The 25,203-nt window shown below is 47.7% G+C and overlaps 1 protein-coding gene and 1 long non-coding RNA gene across 3 annotated transcripts in view; one reads left to right on the top strand and one right to left on the bottom strand.

Moving 5' to 3' along the window:
- Positions 1–82: 82 nt before the first annotated feature.
- Positions 83–19,165, top strand: LOC115853231 (uncharacterized). Of its 2 annotated transcripts, XR_009563270.1 has the most exons (5): positions 83–547; positions 624–728; positions 13,684–13,997; positions 17,019–17,143; positions 18,400–19,165. It is a non-coding gene; the product is annotated as an uncharacterized lncRNA (long non-coding RNA). The 2 variants fall into 2 exon arrangements; XR_009563269.1 differs by lacking the exon at positions 624–728.
- A 2,870-nt stretch (positions 19,166–22,035) lies between these two features.
- MYO10 (myosin X) overlaps positions 22,036–25,203 on the bottom strand; it is a 216,064-nt gene continuing 212,896 nt past the window's right edge. Inside the window, exons 40-41 of the mRNA XM_030856599.2 lie at positions 24,909–25,100; positions 22,036–23,510 (exon numbers count right to left, since the gene is read on the bottom strand). Coding sequence (XP_030712459.2) covers positions 23,409–23,510; positions 24,909–25,100 — 294 coding nt within the window. The 3' untranslated portion in view covers positions 22,036–23,408. The remainder of the gene's footprint in view (positions 23,511–24,908; positions 25,101–25,203) is intronic.

The raw sequence follows: 25,203 nt of genomic DNA on the forward strand, positions 1-25,203 counted from the left end.
CCGGGCGGCCTCCCCCAGCCGCCCCGGCGTGCGAGCGGGGTGGCGTCCCGGGGGTAGCGGGGACCCCGCCCGGGACCGACGGAGCGTGACCGCCTTTTCCCTTCCAGCTGCGGGGGACGGCGCAGTAGAGCACCGCCGCCCGGCCATTTATCTAAAAGGGAGTCAGGGCCACAGGCGGAATCAACTGGAATCCTCACTTTCTCAAGCCACCGATCGCCCAGCCCGCAGCCTTACCGGGCGCGACGGGCACCCCTCCCCCTGGCAGCGCATTTCCGCCGCCAGCGACCCGACGCCCCCCGCCCCCGCCACAGGCCCAGTGCCCTTGCAGGGACAGATTGCACACCCATAGCTTAGGTCTTCAGTACTCTGCGAATAACGTGATGATATAAAGGTTGGATTGAGAAAGGAAGGAAAAAAAAAACAAAAACATTTTGGGTCAGTTCACGAGCGGCCGCAGTGATGGGGAAGGGGTCTGGGGGCTTCCTCTCCGACTTTGCGGGCAGCGTCATCTGGCTCAAGAACGCACGCTGGTCCGTGGGAGGCACAGGTGAGCGGGGAGCTTAGAAGCAGGACCCCCTGCGTGTGTTACACAGGTTTGGGCAGCCTTGATTTCGGTCGTTCAGAGTCACTCTGGTCACCACAGGTATCAGGACGGGTAAGGCGCTGTGAGGGCGTGACAGAGTCCTGAGACCTTCCTTCCGGGGCCTCACTGGTTCTTGTGCTTCCGGGTGAGTGTCGGGGTGCGCGGGGGAAGGGAAGAAAGGTAAATGTTTATGCTCCCTTTTCACTATTTGCATTTTTTAAAGGTTCTATTCTTTAATCCCCTCTGTCACTTTTCTCTGGAATAAAATGTCCCTTCCCCATCCAGAGCATTCTACCTGTGATGAATCAGAGCATCTTACATCCTCTTGGAGTTCACTGCTGGCAACCAACCTCCTTTCACAGGATGGATGGGGCTCATTCCCAGAGCAATTAAAGCCTGTGGTTTCCAGGGAGCCTCTGGAGAATGTTCTATAGTGTTCCTCTGGGGTCATTGTATATGTTTATACCTCTGTGTACACATATGTAGCAATTCAGTACATTGCAGACGTGTGCACTTTCCTGTATGTAGGGTATACCTCAAGAGGGTGTATTCCTAGTTCACTCAGAGGTTTACTGAGCACCTACTATGTGCCCAACATATTGCTCAGCTCTGTGGATATGGCTTCCACGCATAGGAAGTTCACAGTCCTAGGACAGGCCGGTGACAATCGTGATAACTGCTGTGACAGAAATAATCACTCAGGGCTAAGGGTCCTTACTTAAGTCGTGCATCCAAAATTAGGGACGGGGTGGAGGAGTCAGGTTTCAAGGGGCTTTTTGGAATAGACGGCATCTGCCCTGAATGGTAAGGAAGTAAAGTGGAGGTTGGGAAGGGGAGGCAGTCATTTCTTTCGGGAAATCAACACGAGTGAAGTTATGGACTTGCAGGTGGAGGTACGGTTCCTTATGTATATTTGCAGGAGGTCACCAAGGCCTCGACTGATCCACTAGTGGAAGGAAGTTTGGTTTTTGACCTGACGGCAACGCAGAGTCTCACGTTTCTGACTTGTTTTTGAAAAGAATCGCGACAACCCGGTAGAGGGTGGCCAGGGAGGCATGAAACTTCAATGTGGAAACAATCGCGGTATTTTTTTTCCACAAAAGAAAGACCATCTTTCCCCGGGTATTGCCCCGTCTCTTGGTCCTAGTGCAGGACCTTTTGAAAGATAAAGGATGCTTTATTGTGTCACCTGGCCTTTGCTTAGCACTGGATACAGCCCAGGGGTTGCGAATATTCGGAGATTCGTCCCTAGACTCCACAGCTGGAGGGAAGAATTGCAGGGCAGAGGAGGTGAGGAACCCGATATCCCCATTGTCCAAAACAGCATGATATGATTTCAGAAACATGTCTGCCATATCCGACACATTCCTCCTTCTCCCCGGAATTCTAATTATTGTTGTCAGGATAGGTTGAGATAGTGAAAGCTGTTGACAACCAAGGCACATAAAAGCTCAACTTCAGTTGCTACATGTGGTTTGCAGCACTTCTCTCCATTTAATGATAAAGTTCCCTACTCACCGCTCTGTGAAATCTTTTCCTTTTCTCTTAAAGTAAAATGTTCCCCAACACTGTTTTGCACAAAAAAACTGGACTGATTGCTCTAATCTGTCTTTTTCACCTCTGACCTCTAATCTACCAGCAGATAATGTCACAGGAGTAGACACTGGCCTAGACATATAAATGGGTGCTACTGTGTGTTTTTTCTTTGTCTACTTATCTTTGTGATGTGTGACTAATGTATTCAGTGCTAAGACTACATAAAAATAATGCTAATGATGCTTAAAATAAACCTTGTCCCCTCGTTTCAACAACATGTCACGTTTAAAACCCCTGTGGGTAACCTTACCGTTTAAGATTCTCTTCTGAATTTTGCATCTCTGTGTCCTGGGGACAGAGTGATTAACACTAATGAGCTAGACGACTTGAAAATATAGATACGAGGAAAACAAGGAAAATGGGTATGTGTCAGAGGGGGAAAAAAAAGGAGAGAGAGAGAGAGAAAAATAGTTGTAGCCATTGAATCTAAGCGACAGTTCAGAAAATAACAGCTCAGGCAAAGAAAACCAAAATATACACAGGAACTCTTAAAAGAGGCCACTCGCTTTTCTCTTCCAAAAGTAGCTAGAAAGCTTGTAATAGGAGAGAAAAACAATGAATAATTAATTCCCACTCTAGGAGGTCACATTGGCAACACCAAGCTAAGCCTTGAATGAGAGGGAAATGCCCCAATATTGGTTTCTTTTTTTCCCTAAAATGTTTCATATTAGACTCCTACAGGAGGTCCTTAAATGAAGGAGCCGTGCATCGATGTTGTATTATATTAGTCCTGCAGATAGATTTTTGTGTGCTGATAATTTTGTTAAAGCAATTCTACCCTCCTGTTCTTACCATATCCTCTAGTCTGTATTGATAATTTTGTTAAAGCAATTCTACCCTCCTATTCTTACCATATCCTCTAGTCTGTATTCCTAACTTTCCCTAATTTTTTTGCCACTGAGTCAGGAGAACCTAATAGTCTAAGCAGAGAGAAATAGGAACATCACGCAACAACAGAGGGGCTGGAAAGGAAGAGTGTGCCTGGTTTCCAAGGCCCAGCTCACAAAAGGAATTAGCTATTTCTGTTTTGGGTTGACTGTTGCGCTTATTAGAATTGGAATATCCAACCCAGAATAATCTGTGTTTGATAAGCATTCTGTAAGGGAGGTGCTAACCAGAAATGAACCGCAAGATGGTGGCCAACCACACCCAGTTGGGGTACTCAGTTTTACGTATTATTCCCTAATAATATACAAAAGAGCTTTGTCAAGTCTTCAGGAAGGTTAATTTAAGGAACCTGAGGTCACGCTACAAGAGTATGTCCCGAAAAGGTACCATTTATCTGCCCACAGGCACACACGTCAACACACACACACACACGTGATCAGCAAGGATGATTTCAGAACATTGACTTCCAAGCCCTTCCCACCTGCCTAGCGGTTACACTCAACTCAGCAGACTGGTCCACCGTTCCGGTCCTGTTGGAGGAGGTCACCGAGAGGATGTGACCACCAACTGAGCCTCAAGCTGGACCCAGGCAATTGGAGGTGCCTCACTCCCTCCCCCGTCCTCGGAAGATATGTTCTGCCCACCGTTCCCACAGCCGGAGCTGTCCCAAGGATGCAGCCATGAGAGAGCAGTGTGGTGTTGAGACCGTTTGGACGGTCAATGTAACTGAACCCCGTTAAGGCCTCTGTATAAACTCTTAGGATTCTGGCGGGCTGGTGCGGAAGTCAACTGTCTCCCCCGATGGGCTGCTAAGGGGTGTGAGCTTTGGGGCCTTAGGTGGGCCTTCAGCAGGAGAGTAAAGTGGCCTGGTCTGTGTTTCAGGAAAGTATCTGGGGCAATGGATTCCATAGAGCCCGGCAGAGACACTGGAAGAGACTCTTTCCTTGTCCCTCGCTAGGAGAGGGGGGAAGATGAGGAACAAGTTTGGGACGTCTTCGGAAAGGCCGGTTAGGCAGGTGGGCACAGGGGATCCTGGACAGGATCCAGGTGGAGGGAGTGGCCTGTACAAAAACTTGCCAGAGGGCAGGCCGGCCGGGTGAGTTCAGACGCCAGATCAGATGGACTGTGGGGCTCAGAGGATGTGATGAGACTTCCAGACAAACAGACAGAGGGAGTTTTGAGTATCAGTAGCCAAGTTCAGACACAATTCTGTGAGCGGTGGAGGATTCCTGAAATTGCTGGATTTTCTTTTTTATCGTCGTGTCTTTGTTTTTATCGAGAGAAGCGATAGACTCAAAATTCCAGTCCCCTGAGGCCCCAGCTTGATGTCCATCATCAAAGCAAAACCGCGATGTGCTCGTCTCTAAATGCAGGTCTCCAAATCAGGCCTTCCGTCTCAGGGGTATTCTCTAAGCTAAAATTAGACTCGTGGAATGTACTGGAATCGCTGCGTTACATCCCACAGACATCCCTTCAGAGCCTGTATTTGGCTTGTCACCTGTGACTAATTTTAGTTCATTAGAACTCAGGCACAAAACCTGGTGACTTTTTAGGCTGGGATAGTGGCCCGGGCCCTGTTGAGATCATGCAGTTAGGCTGTGTCACATGCATCCTCTTAGACCCGTGCATAAACGGGCACAGCCAGGGCTGTTCACGGGTACACTTAAGCTTTACGGGACTCCTGAGCCGTCAGAGGAGTTTGGAGATTATATTTGATACAGTTCACAGTATGGTACATTTGCTTGGAGGCCAATTTATTGTAAATTGATGGTTTCTGTCTACCCCACTGCGCTCTCCTGTCCCGCCTCTGCACTAAACCAGGCCACCCAAAACAGCCTTGGGAGCTTCCTCTGGGTGGCTGGGACCGAAGGCCTTTCTCCTTTCTCCAGGGAGAAGATGCCTATGAACTCAGGGTCCCCACAGGCTCAGTGGCCTCCAGCTCCCCAGGTGCTGGGCCGCTGGATTTCCCAAACTCTGCCAACCGCTGGCATCCAGTGAACCTATAGACCGTTTTTTCTCCCACTGATGGGGTAGTTCTTGCTCTTGCCCTGTAAGGAAGGGAGGTGACAGAGTTGGAGGGAAGAGACTCCTTCGGGAATGTCTACCCCAGTGGGTCCCTGTTCCTATGAGTTAAGCTTGTTTCTTAACCCATCCCGTGTGGGGCTGTCTGATTCCTCACAGGCCCTGTTGGGGAAGACAGGCGGGGATCACAAAGACAGCCACCACCCTGGCACAAGAAGGAGCTTTAACAACTGCCCGGGAAACCACAGTAACCCACAGTCCCCAGGGCAAGAAATACCGGAGTGAGTTTTGATTCTGGTCACTCCTTTCTCTGTGTGGAGCGACCATATGTCAGGGTCGCCCACGACAGTCCTGGCTTATGCCTATTGTCTGGCATGGTTATTTTTTTAAAATAAATTTATTTATTTATTTTGGGCTGCGTGGGGTCTTCGTTGCTGTGCGCAGGCTTTCTCTAGTTGCGATGAGCGGGGGCTACTCTTCATTGCAGTGCGCGGGCTTCTCGTTGCAGTGGCTTCTCTTGTTGCGGAGCACGGGCTCTAGGCACGTGGGCTTCAGTAGTTGTGGCTCGCCGTGCTCCGCGGCATGTGGGATCTTCCCGGACCAGGGCTCGAACCCGTGTCCCCTGCACTGGCAGGCGGATTCTTAACCTCTGCGCCACCAGGGAAGGCCCCGGCGTGGTTATTAATAGCACTTCGTTTTCTTTCTCAAAGGTGTCGGGTTTGGATGATAAATTATACAGGTTCCTCATCCATCTCTCATCTGTCACTAGCCGCTGAGAACGCTTCTTCTCAAAATAGAGCCACCTTCCCTGTCCAAGCTTCGTCACTTGCTGCCTGTCTAGATTGCAGTAGCCCCGTGCTTCCGTCTCTTCCGATCCACACCGTACACGTCTCCTCTAAAACACAGCTCTCAACATGGGACACCCACCCAAATGCTTCCAACGATGTCTGGTCACCTAGAACCGCTAAATCAAAATCACAAGCCACCTTCTAAAGTCCTGGGTCATCTCTAAAAGTCGTATTTCTTTTTAGGCAGATTAGCTGCTCGCTAATCTGGACACTTGACTATCGTCAGATGAACTCTCCACCAATCAGATGAACTCTTCACCGAGTCCACGCTCCAAGCAAGCCCTCACATTCATGGCTTTGCTGACACGGTTAAACGTTTTCCCGTCTTCTCCAGCCCTAGCTTCTCTCTCTGCAACTCAGCCCGACCCTTGTCCGGAAATCCTTCCTCAAGTGCAAGGAGCATGGGTTTCAAATTCATGAAGATCTGAATTTGATTGTAGATCCTAGTGTCCAGGCACTAACCATTATGTTTTATTGATCCTAAAACACACCTTTTCCCCCCCACATTTTAACATACCTGGGAATGAAATATGCCTTAGAATCTACGACACTTTAGCATCAGTTAAATATAGTAGCTCTCTGGCTTTGTGTTCTAACACAGACTCTCCGAGTCTTGGTTTCCTCATCTTTTAAAACAGGAATAATACCTGAGTCTCAAGACTGTTGTGGAAATGACTTGAGATAACTCTAGTCGAGACCCGGGGTGGGGATATCTCTGTGGGAATCTGGATACTATGTCCAGCCATTTTGTAATCATCACCCAGTATCTCACAGGAAGATGTACCACGTGCAAAAATTGCAGTGGCGGGCTTCCCTGGTGGCGCAGTGGTTGAGAGTCCGCCTGCCGATGCAGGGGACACAGGTTCGTGCCCCGGTCCGGGAGGATCCCACATGCTGCGGAGCGGCTGGGCCAGTGAGCCATGGCTGCTGAGCCTACACATCTGGAGCCTGTGCTCCGCAACGGGAGAGGCCACAACAGTGAGAGGCCCGCGCACTGCAAAAAAAAAAAAAAAGAAAATTGCAGTGGCAACAGATTCCAAAGTTTGTGTACTAATAGAAATTCACAGAATCCTCTGCAGTGTGCTGAATCAGAAAGTAGTCTCCCCCACAGGGGTGGCTCACCCACAACATTCCACTGAGAACTCTGTTCAGAGGAAATAAGGGGGACCTTTCTCCAGGGGTAATTGGTCAAGTAGCTTTTAGTTGGAAAGATGTCATTTGCTTCGAGAAAACTACAAAAGCAGCTTTGTCCTTAATTTATTCCTAAGTAGAAAATCTTCAAAAGCTGATTTTATGTTAAAAAATCCCCAGGTAGGTAAGTATTGGGTCCCAGGTGGATGTTTTGATAATGCTCATTGGGTAATGTTCTTTGCCCTCCCTTGTGAGAGATCCTCCCCTCTCTGTACAAAAGTTTGCCCGCTCTGAGAAGCCTGGCAGGCAGCCACCCTGGGCTACAACTAGCTGACTGGCAAGGGAATCTCTCCTTCGGTGTCCTTTTGCTGCAACCTCAGGTGAGAAGCCCATCCTTTGCAGAAGAGCCCCAAGTACAGATCATCAAGGGTTGTGGTGTAGGATTTTAATTGGAGCTATCAGTAACTATGAAGAGCCTGAATCAATAATACCCCATGGCAATAAGCTCACTTAGGGAGCAGGTGTTGGTTTCTAACTATTTTCTACCAAAAAGAACCAAGGCTCCTTAGAGAATTGGCTGATAGTAGGTCTGAGTCAGGAAGGTGTTGCATGCTGGAAAGCAAAGATAAGTTCAAAGACAATTTAATAGTTCATATCAAAAGGACACAGAAGCCAGCTTGAAAGGGATTCCACTGACCAAATCTGGGAAACTTTAAGGATCAAAAAGAATAGGGACTTCCCTGGTGGTGCAATGGTTAAGAATCCGTCTGCCAACGCAGGGGACACAGGTTCGAGCCCTGCTCCAGGAAGATCCCACATGCCGCAGAGCAACTAAGCCCGTGCGCCACAACTACTGAGCCTGCGCTCTAGAGCTCACGAGCCACAACTACTGAGCCCGCGAGCCACAACTACTGAAGCCCGTGAGCCTAGAGCCCATGCTCCGCAACAAGAGAAGCCACCTCAATGAGAAGCCCACACACTGCAACGAAGAGTAGCCCCCGCTCGCCACAAGTAGAGAAAGCCACGCACAGCGACGAAGACCCAACGCAGCCAAAAATAAAATAAATACATTTAACAACAAAAAAAAAAAAACAGAGGAAGAGATTGAGGAGAATAAAGAAATATAACAGCCAAGTCAATGTGTGAAAATTGATTGGATTCTGGGTCCAAAAAAATAGTTATCAAGGACATTTGGAGGGAAAATTAGGGTAATTTGAGTCCAGACTGCATAGTAGGTGATCTTGTTGAATCAATACTGCTTTTCTTAGGCATGATAATGATATGGTGGTGTGAGAGAATATCCTCCTTCTGAGTGATGCAGTATGCACCATTTAGGTGTGAAATGCCAGAAGAGCAGCCATCTGCTTTCAGCAAAAAGGAAGTGTGTGTATATATATATAGAGAGAGATATAAATAGAGAGGTAGAGGAAATGGGTGCGGCAAGATGCTGGTGAATCTATGTGAGGGTATCTGGGTGTTCATTGGTCTGTTCTTTCAACTTTCCTGTGGGTTTGAACATTTTCAAACAGATGTTTTTTAGAAGACTGTATGAGAATAGGAAATAGAGAACGTTTATATATATATATATATATATATATATTTTTTTTTTTTTTTTTGAACACAGATCTCTTCTAGTTCCTTTTGCCCGAGACTATGACCTTTGATAATTTCTCTTTTCCAAGAACTCTTGCTTGACTTAAAATCACTGTGACAACAGAGCATGGGAATCATAGCAACAGGAAATGAAATATTTCTGCTTTCTCTAGAGAACTGTAGCTTATCTATGTAATTCTATCTTCTTATGTTGAACATCAACTATATACAAGATCCTATGAGAGGTACCACGAGTGATACAAAGATAAACAACAACATGGTTTCTGCCTTCAAAGGGCTTAAAATCGAACACATAAACAGGGACTCAACAGGTTTTGAGTGGTTATTATGAGCTAAACAAAAGACTAGGACTAGGGATCTAATTATGAATAAGACACAGTCCCTGCCATCAAAGAGCCCCTTGTCTTTTGAGAAATACAGACACATACATTAATGCCAATATAATAAAACAAGATTTATGAAAAGATCTTTATCACTGTCTAAAAATTATGCCCAAGCACCCAGGGACAGCTTCAGAACAAAGAGTAGCTCTGAGCTAGGATGTGAAGAGGAGGTCAGAATGTTTTCAAAACAGATTGGTAGACATTCCAAGAAAATGGAACAAAATATACAAAAGCATGAAGGTGTGAAGGTATCATGACATGTTTGGGGATCCACAGGTAGTTAAATATAGCTAGAATTTGGGGTATTTATTGAGGAGTAGGAGAGATGGAGCTGGGAGTCAAGCTAGTTGATCAAGAGATTTCATGTTACACTGAGGAGTTTGAGTTGCATCCTGTAGGTGATGGGGAAGCTTTGGAAGTAAGTGACGTGATCTGATTCTTATCTTAGAAAGATAACCCTGGTGGTGAAGTGGCAGGTGAATTGGGAGAAGATGAGGGAGAGAGACTGGTTAATGGACTTTTGTAATAGCACAGGTGAGAGATGCTAAGAGCCTAAACCAAGACAGGGGAGGTGGAGACAGAGAAAGGGTAGGTGCAGGAGACATGTCGTATACAGCATCAGTCGGCTCTGGTGACTGAATGAATGTTGGGAAGTGAGGGAGAGGAGATGGTCCAAGATAACCCCTGTATTAGGGTTCTCCAGTGAAACAGAACCAACAGAATGTCTGTGTGTGTGTGTGTGTGTACGGGGAAAAGGGGGAAGGGGATTTAAGGAATTGGCTCATGCAGTTGTGGACACAGGCAAGTCTGAAGCCTGCAGGGTGGTCTGGGGGGCTGGGAATTCCCACAGGAGTTGATGTTCAGTCTTGAATCTGCAGGCAGTCTGGAGACAGAATTCTGTCCTCCTTAGGGCATTTCAGGATTTTCTCTTAAGGCCTTCAACTGATTGGATGAGGCCCACCCACATTATGGAGGGCAGTCTGCTTTGCTCAAAGTCTACTGATTTAAATGTGAATCACCCCTAAAAAAATAACTTCACAGCACCATCTAGAGGTATTTGATAAAACAACCGGGCACCAAAGCCTGGCCAAGTTGACACATAAAATTAACCATCATCCCAGCCCCTTAAAAGACTGGTTATATTTTTGTGCCATTACTAAATTACAGAATAGAGGAGAAAGGCTGGAGACAAATTTGAGGAGAAAAATAACATCAGTTTGGAAAATGTTGAATTTCATTTGGTCATGTTGTGTGGTCAATTGGAACAGATGCACAGGGACAGATCTTTCCAATGGGTCCAATTTAGAGATCTTACTGGAAGCCATAGGACCAGATGAGGCTAGACCACGAGAGACTGTTCATTCATTCAACAACAGATGTCTTCTGGGTGCCTCTATGGGCCAGACAGACAGGGGGACCATAGTGCACCCAAGATAAAATTCCTATCCTCATAGAGCTTAAATTTTAGAAGGGTTGGCAGGCAACGAGCAAATCTTCACATAGATATATCATTTCAAATAGTGATAGGTACAATTTACTGCTGCCTAACAAACCATCCCGAAACTTGGTGGCCTCAAACAGCTTTCATTTGCTCATGCTTCCATGGGTTGGCAACTGGGGAGAGACCAGCTGGAGCGGCATGTCTGAGATCCATGCTATGGTGTTGGGTTCACTTATGCTTTTGCCATCAGTTGGCAGATGCTACACAGAATTTGGCTGGGGCTGTCAGCTGATATGTCTCAGTTGTGCCCCTGTGGCCTCTCCAGCAGGCTAGTTCAGGCTCCTCACTTGGCAGTTGGGTTCCATGAGGGCAATCTCCTATTGTTCAAGCACTTATCAGGCCTCTGCTTGGGTCACCCTTTCTAATGTCCCAATGACCAAGGCAAATCAGATGGCTAAGCCCCGAATCGTCATGAGAGGGGACAACGTGAGAGCATGGAATTCATTAGGAAGTGACCATTAGCCTAACAATCTAACCTGTGCTAAGTGCAGTGAAGAAAATCAGAACAGGGTAAAAAGAGAGAAAATTAACTCAGAAGAGGGGGCTTTAACGGACAGGGTGGTCAGGAAAGTGACTTTGAGCGGAGACCTAAATGAAGTAAGACACCTAGTCATGTGAAGTTCTGGAGGCAGGGGCATGCCAGATGGAGGGAACAGCGAGTGAAAACATCCTGAAGCTAGAACCAGCTTGACGTGCTCAAGAAACAAGGAGAGCAGAGTGCATCTGGGTGATGAACAATTATTAGTTACTGCTACGAGGACAGGTTTTACTTCCTCACAGATTGTTGGCCATGTTCTGAATTACTGAGTTTGCCAAATAAGTACCATATGGATAACTTATTATTATACATAGTCATTTATTAAGTTTTAACTATATAGCTCTCCTTGAAAAAATTAACCCTTTCCTAAATATCTTGTGTATCTTCAGACATACAGTCGTATACTCTGATTTCAGTTCACTTGAAATTAGTTCAAAAAACAGGATTTCAAGGAAGAATGAATGTTAAATCACACACAACATGCACTGAGGCCAAGCTGTTCGGACCTGGCAGTGAGACCACATCTGGCACAGCAATTGGGATGATGCTTGGTTGACTTGGTTTTCACAGAGTCCAGACTTGTGCATTAAAAGGCCACATGATGGGGGCCTCACCCTGAATCCTCTAGTTCTTTAGGGATGACAGTGATTTCTGCCATTTTCCCCGAGATGCCATGTCAGTTTGACTTGCTATCCTGGTCATGGAGGGATTCATTTCAGAGAATTCTCCTTGGCCCTCTGCACTCTGGCAGTCTTCCAAGGAACCAGTGTGAAGTTGTACAACTACCAAGGATTTGGGGTCCCGGGAAATGACCACCAGCTGGGGCCACAGACACAGTGGACCCACTGTAAGTTGGATCTGGGCCAGGTCTCCATTTCTAGGCCAGACCCAATATTCCTGTACTCTATCAGAGGCCAGTGATGGTGATTAGTGTCTCTAGGTATTAATGTCTACTAAAAGACCTTGCCCAGTAGTCATCAAAATACTTGGGTAACCTTCAGAGTTCAGTTGCCCAAGAAATCCTTTGCTGAAGGATTAGGAGACCCAGGACCACATACACTTGTGGCTTGCCTCCTGCGGACACAGTCTTTTCTTCAGTCAGTGGAACTGGTCCAAACACTGGCTCAGGTCTGGAAGTTGGGCAAGTGATTATGACTTTGTATTGGGATGGTAGCCTCTTGGCCTTCTGATCATACCTCCTTGACTTATTTTCATTGTACAGTTGAGCAATCTCTCATTGGCTACCCATCTGTCTTGCTCCTGGGGATTCAGTAACTAATCGGATTTTGAGTTAATTCCCTTGAGTGTTCTTTTTTTGGCTGGGGGAAGAGTTTTCCATATTCGGGGGGAAAGAGTCTTCGTGAATAGTTCTTGTCCAGAGGGGCAGCTGTCCACCAAAGTTTCAGTCTCCCCTTATATAAAATACAGTTGTTACTGAAAAGCGTGGAACTACATTTCCCGGCATCCCCTGCATAGAAGTAATGCTACGTGGCTAGTTCTTGCTAGAGGATTATAAGCAGAAGTGATAACGCGTCTAGGCCGAGTAGGTTAAGAGGTGTACGTCCTTACCCAATCAACTGCTCCTTCTGTGCCATTTGTTTCTGCCGAAGGTGACCTTGGAAGGTAAATGTGGAAGAAGGCATAGCCTGCGTCAGCCTGGACCCCGGAATAACCACAGGAGCAGAACCTCCCAACATGATGCCCATATTGGACTGTTACATAAGCAAGAAATCACCTTTAATAGTGTTAGTCCAAATGTAGGAGTTTGGGGCTTCCCTGGTGGCGCAGTAGTTGGGAGTCCGCCTGCCGATGCAGGGGACGCGGGTTCGTGCCCCGGTCCGGGAAGATCCCACATGCCACGGAGCGGCTGGGCCCGTGAGCCATGGCCGCTGAGCCTGCGCGTCCGGAGCCTGTGCTCCGCAACGGGAGAGGCCACAACAGCGAGAGGCCCGCATACCGCAAAAAAACCCCAAAAAAATGTAGGAGTTTGTTTGCTAAAGTTACCCTAACACATGCTCTCTATAAATTCTATATCAAATCTACATTAAATAAAATTGTTTCTGCCTCAGTAGATTTTTACCAGATTTGAAGGTATGTTTGTGATGGTGTGATGCAGATACAGATGACGGGACAGTATCAGATTCCCTCTGAGAGGCCCAGGGGTGTTTTACAGAGCTGGGCAGCTATCCCTCACCATAACTGGAAATGAAGTATAATAAAGTGCAATATGAATGCAATCAGCATGTACATCTTTCCTCTGTCCTCAACGTCTTAATATAAGCCGTCATTTTAAATACCTATCCCTGTATTGTGTTTGTGTCATGTACCTCCTCAGGTGCCCTGGCCTTGCCCATCACCCAGGCTCTCAGCATCGAGATGGCTGACAGCCACCCTGCAGGCCCACACTTTTCCACCCCTTGAGGCTGACGGGCTGTGTGTCTGAGGCCTTTGGATCCTCCTGACACAGATTTAGAGGCAGTGCCCCCCCTGTAGCGCATGTGTGTTAGTTTCCTATCGTTGCTAGAACAAGTTACCGCAGACTCAGTAGTTTAAAACAACACACGTTTATTTTCTTACAGTTCTGGAGGGCAGACATCTGGAATGAGGCTCACGGGGCTACATCAAGGTGTCGGCTGGGCTGCTTCCTTCTGAGGGCTCCAAGGGAGAATCCACTCCACGCCTCTCCCAGCTTCCAGAGGCTGCTGGCATTCCTTGGCTTGTGGCCCCTTGTTTGCCTCACTACGACCTCTTGCTTCCTTCTCGTCTGCTACTGCTGAATCTGATCTCCTGCCTCCTCATGACACGTGATTACATTGGACCCACGCAGATAACCCAGAATAATCTCAAAATCCTCAATTTCATCCAATCTTCCAAGTCTTTTTTGCTGTACAAGGTAACCGAACAGGTCGGAGGGGTTAGGATGAGGATATCTTTGGGGCCCATTGTTCAGCCTGCCACCATGGGGGATGCGGAGTCCCACGCGGCTTTTAAAGGCATCAGATTAAAAAACAAGAAAAAAAGAAAAAGGGACTTCCCTGGTGGTCCAGTGAGTGAGACTCCACACTCTCAATGCAGGGGCCCCGGGTTCGATCCCTGGTCAGGGAACTAAATCCCGCAGGCACGCCGCAACTAAGGAGTCCGCATGCTGCAACTAAAAGGTCCCGCGTGCTGCAACTGAGACCCAGTGCAAACAAATTAAATAATAAATAAATATTAAAAAAGAAAAAGGCACCAGATGACATGGAAAGGTGAGGGAGCTGACTCCCCCCATAGTGAAATTCAACAAATGGGAACCAAAAGGCAGGACCTAGCCAGGAAGAGACTTTTTTTTTTTTTCCTCTCCCTGGAGGAGTGCTCTGGGGCAGGAATTCCCTGGAGAGCCTGTGCAGAGATGTCCCATGTGGCCACAGAGAGATTCCTGCTGAACGCTTGGCTGGGTCTCTTGGTGGCTCATGGGAAACTGCAGTGGGCACGGTGATACGGTCCTTTGCGTGGCTTCCCATCCTTCTCTGCCTCACTGGCTTATCCTTGCTGCCCTGGGATTGCACTTCCCAAGCATCAGCAGTTAATCTCTGCCTTGGGCTCTGTCCTCCAGGGAATCTCAGCTGGGGTGCCCCCTCCCGCACTGAAAATCAACATTTATTCATTTATTCAAGAAATAATTACTGAGCATCTACTATGTTCAGTTCTAGTTCGGTTCTAGTTAACAGAGTCACAGTAATAAATAAGAAAACATTTCTGCTCTCACGGAGCTTACGTTCTAACTGGGGAAGACAGACAATAGACAATTAAACAAGAAAATATCATGTAGTGGCCAGTGATGCAATAAAGTCTAGCCATCTTATATCTGGTGGTGAAGAAAGCCTTTTCTAGGGAGTTGACACTTAAACCGAGGCCTGAATGACAAAGGGTCATTTGTGCAGAAGCTGGGGAAGGAGAGGTGACCTTAATGGCAGGTATCAACTTGCCATCTCACATGGAAGATTCTAGGTAGCATGCTCTGGGTGAACAGCAGCAGAAATTTACTTTTAAAAAATTCATGGTTCTACCAAGCAACAGAAGGCCAGATGGTTTAAAAGACAAAATAAACATTTCAGCAGAGGCTTCCTACTAACCAATAAATGGGACTTCCTTTGTCGTCAAAGGATGTATTTTGTTTCATTTTAGTAATTAGATTTTTCTTTACACTAAGCATCATTGAAGAGGAAGGGCCATGGAATTAAAAGTGCTGACTCTACCTTCCTCACCTGTATAATAAATTGCGTTATAAACCCGTTTCCTCCTATCTCCAACATATTTTTGTTTGTAGGATTAGCTGACGTTTGGTGCCGCAGGCATCTTTCTCCCCAAGCTTCTCCACACATTGTCTCTCCAGCACGGTGACTGTCGGGGCTCCAAAAACACATGTTCCGAGAGAGTCAAACAACAGCTGTTGTGTCCATTTTCATGACTTGGCTTTGGAGGTTGAACGCTGTCCCTTCTGTCACATTCTATTTGTTAGAAAGAGAGGAGAATCAGACTCCACCTTCTCATGGGAGGGTTACCAGAGAATTTGTGGATGCGTTTAAAGCCACCATGATTGGTCCTCTGGCCCCAACTGTCGACATTTCTCCTTCATGCATTTCTGAAATCCAGCTGAACATATGTTGCCAGTTCCACGATTAGGACTCAGTTCCACTGACTAGGAATCATTCTCCATGGGTTCTTGGGTATACCCTCCAAGTCATCCTTCTTTTTCCATGCCATGGATTAGTGACTATTATGTGCCTCCCATTTCCCTCTTTTTTTTTTTTTTTTTGGCGGTACGCGGGCCTCTCACTGTTGTGGCCTCTCCCGTTGCGGAGCACGGGCTCCGGACGCGCAGGCTCAGCGGCCATGGCTCACGGGCCCAGCCGCTTCGCGGCATGTGGGATCTTCCCGGACCGGGGCACGAACCCGTGTCCCCTGCATCGGCAGGCGGACTCTCAACCACTGTGCCACCGGGGAAGCCCCATTTCCCTCTTTTTAAAATTAGTGTCCATAGCTGTTATTGTATGCCAGTCCCATCATCGTATGTAAAGAACAGAAGACTTGTCTCTTTAGTGCACAGATCTTCCAGGAAGCAAGAATTTAATCAACGAGCTGTACGTGGGACCACACCCACGGAGCCTCATTCACACCAGAGCTTGATTCGGATGACAAGGTCCTGGGCCTCCAGCCTGAACCTGATGCCTCGGTAGATAAGACTGACGAGTCTTGAGAGGGAGGGAGTGGGTTTTTGCATGAAGGGTGATTTAAAGCCAGCGGCTGGGAAATGTCTTCTGTAGTTCAGCATCCGACGGTAAAAGGAGAGAATGGACAGGTGACTGGGGAACGGTTAGCTGTCTCTGCAGCAGGGAGCTTTGTGGAGGAATTAAAATCTAGGTTGTCACCGATGAAGAAAATATGAGCGGGAGAAAGGTCATCTCAGGCAAGAGAAAAATAGAAGACATTTGGAAAAGGGAGTAGTATGGGCATGTGTCTGTTTACATTGACAGTGCATGTCTAATTAGAGGAAGCCGGTAGTGGGATGGTGGTAAACGAGGCCACAGAGGATGCGTGTGGCCCTGTAAAGAAACAGAGAGGAAGTATTTGGATTTTAACATAGCTTTGTGATAAGAGCGAGATTTCAGCGTCAGACGAACCCGGGTGTGAATCCTCTGTCCACTGTAGTTTTGTGATTTTTCAGTCAGTGTGGCAGATTATAAAAGGAGCCACAGTTCTCCAACCTCTGGTTGAGTGACTCTGCAAAGCTTCCATTAACCATGGAGTGTGTTTCCCCATCTCTTGGTTCTGGTCTGGCACTGGGTCTTGCTTTAGCCAATAGAATGTGGCAGAATTAACCATGTGCCTGTTTTAAACCTAAGCCTCACGAGACTTTGCCTGTTCCTCCTAGCTTTCTTGAGACCTTGCCAAAGGCCATGTGAATCCGCCAATGCCAGCTAAGCGGGGGGATGGGAGATCCCACGGAGCAGAGCTCAGCCATCCCATCTGAGGCCCCAGACACAGGAGGAAGCCAAGGTAAGATCAACGAAGGTGATCTTTGTGCAGCTGGCCTGCAGAGTCATGAGTGAGCCCAGCAGGGAACTGCCCAGCTGAGCCCAGCTCAAACTGCGCACCTATAGAATCATGCCCTCAATAAAGGACTGTGGTTTCAGCCACTGGATTTTGGAGTGACTTGTTAACACAGCCAAGCTGTTACAGCTAGTTAAATAAATTACTTTCTAAATCCCAATATCCTCAACGTACAATAGGTTTGCCAACACCTACATCGTGGTCACTGGGAGGACACAATAAGATGATGGTCGTGGTGTACCAGGCACCGTAACACGTGCTGAGCAAATGGTAACAAATGCCGGTCACATCAGAGAGATGGTCGAGGGAAAAACACAGTGAAAGGAGAGCATAAGAAGGAATTACTTAGAAATCCACACTTTGCTCCCTTCTGCCTCATGGAGTTTCTTCATTCGTTGTTCCATGGGCATGAGTTCGGACTACACATCACGAACATGCATTTTTCGGCTCGATATTCACCTTTGAAAACCCTCCTCCTAGCATTCTTGTTTTCTGGACCTTTCAACACATATGCAATGGTCCATATACTCTTGCTCTGATACAAATCGACTTCCTATTTCATATATTTATATATTTTATCTCCAACTGGGCTCTAAGCAACTTAAGACAGTTCTTGGGTTTCCTTTGCAAACCCCACTGAGAGAGTGTTTGGCTTTTTTATTCAAAGAGCAAGAATTTAGTAAATACTTAGTAAATTAAAGTTAATTAAATTATGTTCTGGTTGGTGTTGATCCTTGGGGTTTTCTTATCTCTAATCAAGAGGCCTATTAAATTTCCTCAGTGTCAAGTCACTAAGTAAACTTACAAAGAACAATTCCGCCAAGAGATCAGAGTTATAGGAATTATTCATTTTCTTTCCTGGCGTGTCAGGAGGGAACGGTGAGAACTAGCAATTGGTTCCCACCGAGCAAACGTCTGGATGCCTCAGAGGCAGTAGACCCTGTTTATGTCGCAAACTGCTAATCAACTCGATCCTGTTATTACTTGAAAGAGAAAATAAAAGTTCTTGGGAAAACTAAATATAGGCAACGAATACATCCTCTGAAAACATATTTACTTTTTCCACGTAATCTTCCCTCACTCAAAATGCTTCAGGCTTTCTAAGCGCCTTCTTTTTTACTTCCTTCAGAGGTTTTCCTCTGAATAAGATGTTGATCTTTACTGAAACGTTATTATTGATGTGTCCTTTCCATGGGGCGCAGGACCCAGCTTCTGCCAGCTTTGGAGAGCCGACCGTGCATGTCGTTTCAACTCTGCGTTCAGTGACGTCACCTTGGAGCTTGAAGTCAGCCATGGTGGGAATATTGCCACCATGAGAATCAGCAAACATTACCAAGTGGGACTGTTTTCCCCTGGGGAGCCCGTAAATGAACTGCTGCCAGGGCTCCGGGTGCCTGGGAATTACGGCTCCTGTCGTCCTGAGTACAGACACTGGGTCTCAGCAGGAAATGTCAGGGTCACCTTCCCACTGCTGAGCAGCAGATGCTCTAAGTTGGGGGACTGACAAAAGGGGGGCAAAATGAAAGCAGGGCCGAGATATGTGCTGCCAGATAAGAGCCAGCTTATGGGCTGAAACATGGGTGAGGTAGAGCGTGCATGAGACAAGGCCGGAGACAAGTGGGATGGAAAACACAGGGCACGTAGTAGAGATGCATCTTTTGGTTAGAAGGTTACAGGAGAGTTTTAAGTAGAAGAGGGATATTTTGGATTTATGTTTGATAAAGACACCTCTGGGCGTCTGGTCTGTGGAGAACAGCCTACACAGGTCAGGGAGGGAGGTGAAGGGTACCAAGGGTGGAAGCCTAGAGGCCAGTGAAGATGCCATCTGGGGCTGGGGCAGAGGGGGCCGTGGCATGGCTTCTGACCTTTGCCCTGACACCTCCACCCCCATGCTCATGCTCCAGGAATCCTTAGCCCCTGCCGTAGGGCAAGACCAGATGAAGATGCCCCACCTCTTCCCCTCGGGTTCCCCCACCCCCCATCCCAGCCACATCCACCCCCCTGCTTTGGGCCCCTGAAACGCTACTTCCTGAAATTCGCCCGCCCCCTGCTGTGTGACCTTGGGTGGGCATTTAGCGTTTTCACCTGAATTTGTCTGATCTCCAGAACTTCTCGAGAGCTGAGGCTGGGACTCGTTCACTATGTCTGGCTAAGCTCAGCCCGTGACGCTCCCGGTGGGCACCGTGCTGGCTTTCTTGGAGTGTGTGTGGGGAACAGTTTCTGTCCTGGAGAAGCTCTAGTCAAAATCTGGGTACTGATCAAGTAGAAACGAGGGGTGATGCTAAGCCAATCTATGATGAGAAATGCAGGGAGGGAAACCAGGGAGGTCATTCAATATAGTTGACAAGAAGCACAAAGCAACCGTCTCCGACCTGCAGACTATATTCCTTGCCTAACGTGCGGAATCAAAATTCTAGAGCCAACAATTGGTTATAAAGGAGATGGTATACTTGTAGAATCATCTAAAACAGGGGTCTACAAACTCTACAAAGGCCCAGAGAGTAAGTACGTTCAGCTTTGCAGGAGGTCCTGTCACAAACGGTCAACTCTGCTGCTGTAGGGAAATCACACCTCTAGACACCACACAAATCAACAGGTAGAGATCTATTCCAATAAAACTTTATTTAAAAAGCTGGTTGGGGGGCTTCCCTGGTGGCGCAGTGGTTGAGGGTCCGCCTGCGATGCAGGGGGACACGAGTTCGTGCCCCGGTCCGGGAAGATCCCACATGCCACGGAGCGGCTGGGCCCGTGAGCCATGGCTGCTGAGCCTGCACGTCCGGAGCCTGTGCTCCGCAACGGGAGAGGCCACAGCAGTGAGAGGCCCGCGTACGGCATTAAAAAAAAAAAAAAAAAAGCTGGTTGGCCTTTGGGCTGTAGTTTCCTGACCCCTGACCTAAAAGATCAAAATTATATACTCCGAAAATCGCAATGCCAAATCTGGAATCCAGGTCCAATATTTCCCCTCATGTCAATGATGCTTCTTTGGTCAATTGTACAAAACAGGCATAAAGGTGCTGGTTAAATTTAGTTTTACGTGTGCTTGTTTTGGTCCCTATTAGATAGTAAGCTTTGGTGGGTGAGGATTTTCATGCTCTCTAAAGCACGTACTTTTATACCCAGTAGACATAAACGTACTTCTAGAATATATCAAAGATCCCAATGGATGAGATAGATTAAATACAGAATTTTACTATAAGTGTGTATGTGATCTCAACTTAAGGTGCTGAGTAAAAAGTCTTATAAATAAGAGTTTGCTTTCTTACATTTCTGAACTATTTTAAGAGAGGAATCAAGGGGCCTCTTTTCTTTCCTCTCTCCAAAGCTGTCTAGGACACTAAAAGGATTAGGCGCCTCTAGAGGTATCATGTGGAATCACATCTAAAATATTCTGGGGAAAAAAGCAAGGTGCAAAAGAATTTATGCTTTTATGTATTTTTTAAAAGGGAAGGGGATGGGAATATTTACGTGAGTGTATGCTCGAAACATGTCTGGAACGATATTCCAGAAAATGGTAAAAATAGCTGTTTCTGGGGAAGGAAAATGGGTAAACCGGGGATCATGGCTGGGAGGAAAAGTCACTTTACTCCCACTGTTTGAATTAAAAAAAAACCTCACCTATGTGTATCCTCTTTCAAAAGAATTAAAAATGAAGACAAATGAAAAAACAACTAGGTTTCTAAGTCTGCAGCGATGCCATCTTTCATATTGATGCCTTTCTCTGCAATAAGCGGACTCAAAATTACTCCACGGGCCCGTTCAAACCTATTAACCTCACCCACAAACGAGTACGTGTCAATCTGGTGAAATCAGAATCAACTCTGTGGATGGAAGAAAAGTCAGTGTTCGTTTCTTAGTTGTGGTATTTTCTGCGGTTGTATAAGATGTTACCACTGGGGACACAGCCGGTGAAGGGTGTACAGGCCTCTCTTTACCTTCATGGCAACTTCCTGTGAATCTATAATTGTTTCTAAATAAAATGTTACAATGAAGCTATTGACGAGGAAAGGCCTTTGTGTAAAGAGACCTGGGTCCTAGCTCTGGTGTTGCTGCAACGCCTTAGCGGAGTCGCTTTGCTTTTCTCTGCCTAATTCCTCATCTGTAATTGGGGGTGCGGGGCAGCCTTGCGGGGTGTGAGAAGTTACAGAGGGAATCCTGAGTGGTGGGCAGTGGGAAAGGCACTTCTGCCAGCCGCTCGCAGGGCCTGAAATGAAAACAAGGACAAGAAAATATCCGAGTCTTAGCTCACCTTCCCTCTCGTCACCTCGAGGCCACAGGCGCTGGGGCAGCCCCTGGCTTCAGGTCGTCTCCCAATCCCTGTGGAGTGGGAAGAGGGGTCTCCCGGACACACAGACACACGGACACACAGCGCTTAGAGAGGGACAGAGGGGACGGCTCATGTGCTGTGTCCGGCCGAGGAGCCCGTGCAGGTGAGACCCACGTCCCCGGCTAGTTCTTTGGGTAAATGGGTCGCTAAATAAGCTCCCCCTGTATCGTGCTCACAGCGATCAGCGCTGCCAGTGGATGCAGGAGCATGATTTTGCCATCAGGAATCCTGGGGCTCAGCTACAGGGGGCGCTCCGACACCCACAATTCAAGTGCTCAGATTGCTGTGATTTCCTCGAACCTGGTCTTTTACCTCCTCAGCTTTCTTGGAGTCACGCTCTGTGTCTAAAAAAGCAGCTGAGACATCTACATGTGTTTGCTTTTAGACCTGGTGATCAAGTGCATGGAACCCACAGCTTCAACCCTTTGAAGCCCAAAGCATTAAAACCAAAACCCAGCAAAAACCAAGTCCATATGGTATTCAGAGCTGCCCCATAAAGAAATTACACTGCACGTTAACTAATGTCTTTTATTGTCAGACTTTCTTGAGCCATCAAACAATGATTCCGCATGGCTGTCCATAGGGGTAAGGCAACTTTCCTTTTTCTTTGTGGGTAGACTTAGTTGGCCTAAGTCTTTACAACTTCTCTGTATAAAAATAGAAGTCCAAGACCAGAGTATTTTTCTTCTGGTCATAAATGCTGACTTATTTACAGGGGCCTTGTTCAGACCACCATTATACACGTGGGATAAAATAGGTGTGTATTTTATTAAAACCTCAGCATTGAACGTCAGGGTCCTTTAAAGATCCACTCATGTGTTATGCTTTCAAGGAAGGTAGCATCTTTCCCCCATATTCCAACATGGTTATGTTGCAACCTACCCAGAGTGATACGAGCTAACCTTCCAAGAAACATTTTTTAACTTAAATCTCATAGAAACTAAGGACTCCAAAATGCCTTCATACGGTTCTAAAAACAGCCTTAGAGCCAGCTGTTTAAGAGTGGTTTATAAATACAGTTATCTGTAGGCTGCATATCTGTTTGTAACACAGCAGACACAGATTGCAGATTTTGCTACACGTGAAACAAAACTGGAGTCAAAATGTGGCTTTCGGAATACAGCAAAGACAGGAAACTCCAGGATTCCGGGTTGTTAATAAAACCACCCTGTAAAGTAACAGCTGACGACTCTCACTCTGAACTATTAAAATATACAGACGTTACGCCATTGCACATCCTCTTTCCCTTTGCTTTCAATGCTCACGAACAATGATGAAAGTGATGGGTTTATGGACACATGCGTGCACGGGCAGGCGCATGCACTTAAAAGATGAAACAGAAAAAGTTAATATACGTCCAATGAGGAAGGCTGCCAGCAGCGCTCCAACTAAAATAGACCGTCGTCCTCTTGCTCTCCCTCTGTCCCCCCTCCCCACTCCCTCACCTTCCCTCCCGGGGGAAATCAGGCTGGGAGGTTAGTGCAGAATAGATGGATCAATGCCCCCCCTCCACCCCCCTCAAGCTTAGCAAGTTTCCCCTAAAAGGGAGGGAAAGCATTTCTCTTCAGTAGCACAGTTCAGGTGGATTAGTGTCGGTTCCACAAGTTAAGGCACTTCTGGCTGCTTTGGTGGCAGCGTGGGTTTCATTTCCTCTCTTTTTAAGGCATGTGTCGTCTAAAAGAAGTAAAGCTTTGGAAACTGGGTCGACAGCTTGAGACACTGATCACTGGAGTGGACAGGATGAAAGGTCCCCCGAGACACCGCCCTCCGACGAGGGGCTTCTGGAAAGCCTGGGCAGCCTCGCCTTGGGCTGCAGGTGCAGGAGCCGGCTGGGGCCGAGGGGGCAGCACGTGGAGATGCTCAATTCACATGGACTCACAGCCACCTTCACCTGGAGCTGCCCTGGCTGCTCACGGAGCGCGAGGTGCTGTAGCGCTTCTTCACGATCATGCTGATGTAGGCTTTCATGAGCTTGGCCACGTCTACCACCTGCCGGGGGAGCAGAATCGGCCCACGGTCACAAGTTTCTGAGGGGCCAGGGGACCCAGGCTAATAACCAGACATCCTCTGCCCAGCGCGGGCAGGCGGGGGCCCGTCCTCCCAGCAAAAGCCACCGGCCTGCCGTGCGAATCCACGGCGCAGGCTGTGTAGGAAGCCAAGAGTTAGAGCTGCTTTTCCCTATTCCTCGTTGGGTAGAAGGGGGACTCGTGGCCTTTCCACGTATGACGTGTGCCACCTGGTGGTTGCCTGATGTAAAACTGTCAGATTTTGCAAGACAAAAAGCCCCCCACCAGATGACACTACAGTGTGTGGGTAGGGTCAGGGCTCGGGTCACTGTCCCCACTGAAGATAGAGCCCACAATCACAGCTTTTAAAGATTGCATCCTATCGTGCTGGTCAAAACCTCGTGATGCAGCTGGAGACACAGAGCTGAGGCCCGAGGAGCTGGCAGAGCCTCGTGTGCCCGTTCTGTTCCCTGCCAGTTCTGAGAGTCCAGCAGTAGCTATTTCATGGTGCGTTCACTGCCTCCCCTTCTGGCCCGTCCCTCCTGATGGCTGGCCTGCGTCCCTGTGAAGGCATCCTAACTGGCTCCCATTTCCCTGATCTCTCTTCCCTTCCAATCCCACCCCACACTGTTTGTAAAAGCACTGTTGTTACACATCACACACCAAGAGCCCACGGCAGTTCCGCGCTGTTTACTGGAGTTGTGCAAACCCGGCAGCCTGGCGCCTGGGGCCCTCCAGTCAAAGCCCCACCTCTTTCCACCCTCCTGCACAGCGCCTCCTCTCCATCACTGTACACCAACAGCCAAACGGGCAGCGTGTGATTCCTGCCCACTTCCCACCTTTGCTTGCTAGCAGCTCCCTATGTGGAGACCTCAACAGGCTTCTTGTAGTATCGTTATTATTATCACTACATTTTACGCTTTGGAGCGGGATGGCACACGTATATAGAGGTGTTTTCTGTCAGCTAGAATTAGCTCTGTCCAGGACGCTCTGCCATTCGCTCCCTCCGGCTCCGTGGACACTGGCAGACCCACGTCTCACAGCTGCGATCCACTGCCACCTCGTCTAGTAAGCTCCACAAGGCTTTATTGCCAAGCTATATATATATATATTGGACCTCTACATCACTTCGTTTTCTCTTCTTTTCCTACAAGGGTACAAGGGAACCAGATTTCTCTGTTGCAGAGGTACACAGAACAAATGTGGGGCTGTGAGATTCTGGCCTGTGAGAAACCTGCAGCTGGGGAAGGCGCACCATGCTGTATCTTCCTATGTCTTAAAAGCGAAATATCCAAATAAAATTACTTGGTCAAAGGCGTCAGGAAACGGGGTGCTGTTTTCCTCTGTTGTCAAGGCCACGGATGAAAGATTTGCCTCTTACCTCACTGGTTTCAAAGAGCAGCTCCCTCTCATCGACGACGATCTTGTACGTGTTGGCCAGGGGGGCCCCGAAGGAGAGAATGTGCTCGTACTGGAAGACTTCCAACGGTCTCCCCTCCCCGCGCTTGTAGACAGACACGGCGTCTGCGCTGACGCCCAGCCAGAGGTCCTGGGGAAAGCCGCCTTCCTTGCACTGCGGGGCAAGAGTTAGTGCAAGAGATCATAAAAGTTAGAAACAGAACATAGAAACCACAAGAGAGGCTTTGAGTCCAGCACTCTGCAAAGAATGCTGAGTG

Source organism: Globicephala melas, chromosome 3, assembly GCF_963455315.2.
Source record: "Globicephala melas chromosome 3, mGloMel1.2, whole genome shotgun sequence".
Lineage (NCBI taxonomy): Eukaryota > Metazoa > Chordata > Mammalia > Artiodactyla > Delphinidae > Globicephala > Globicephala melas.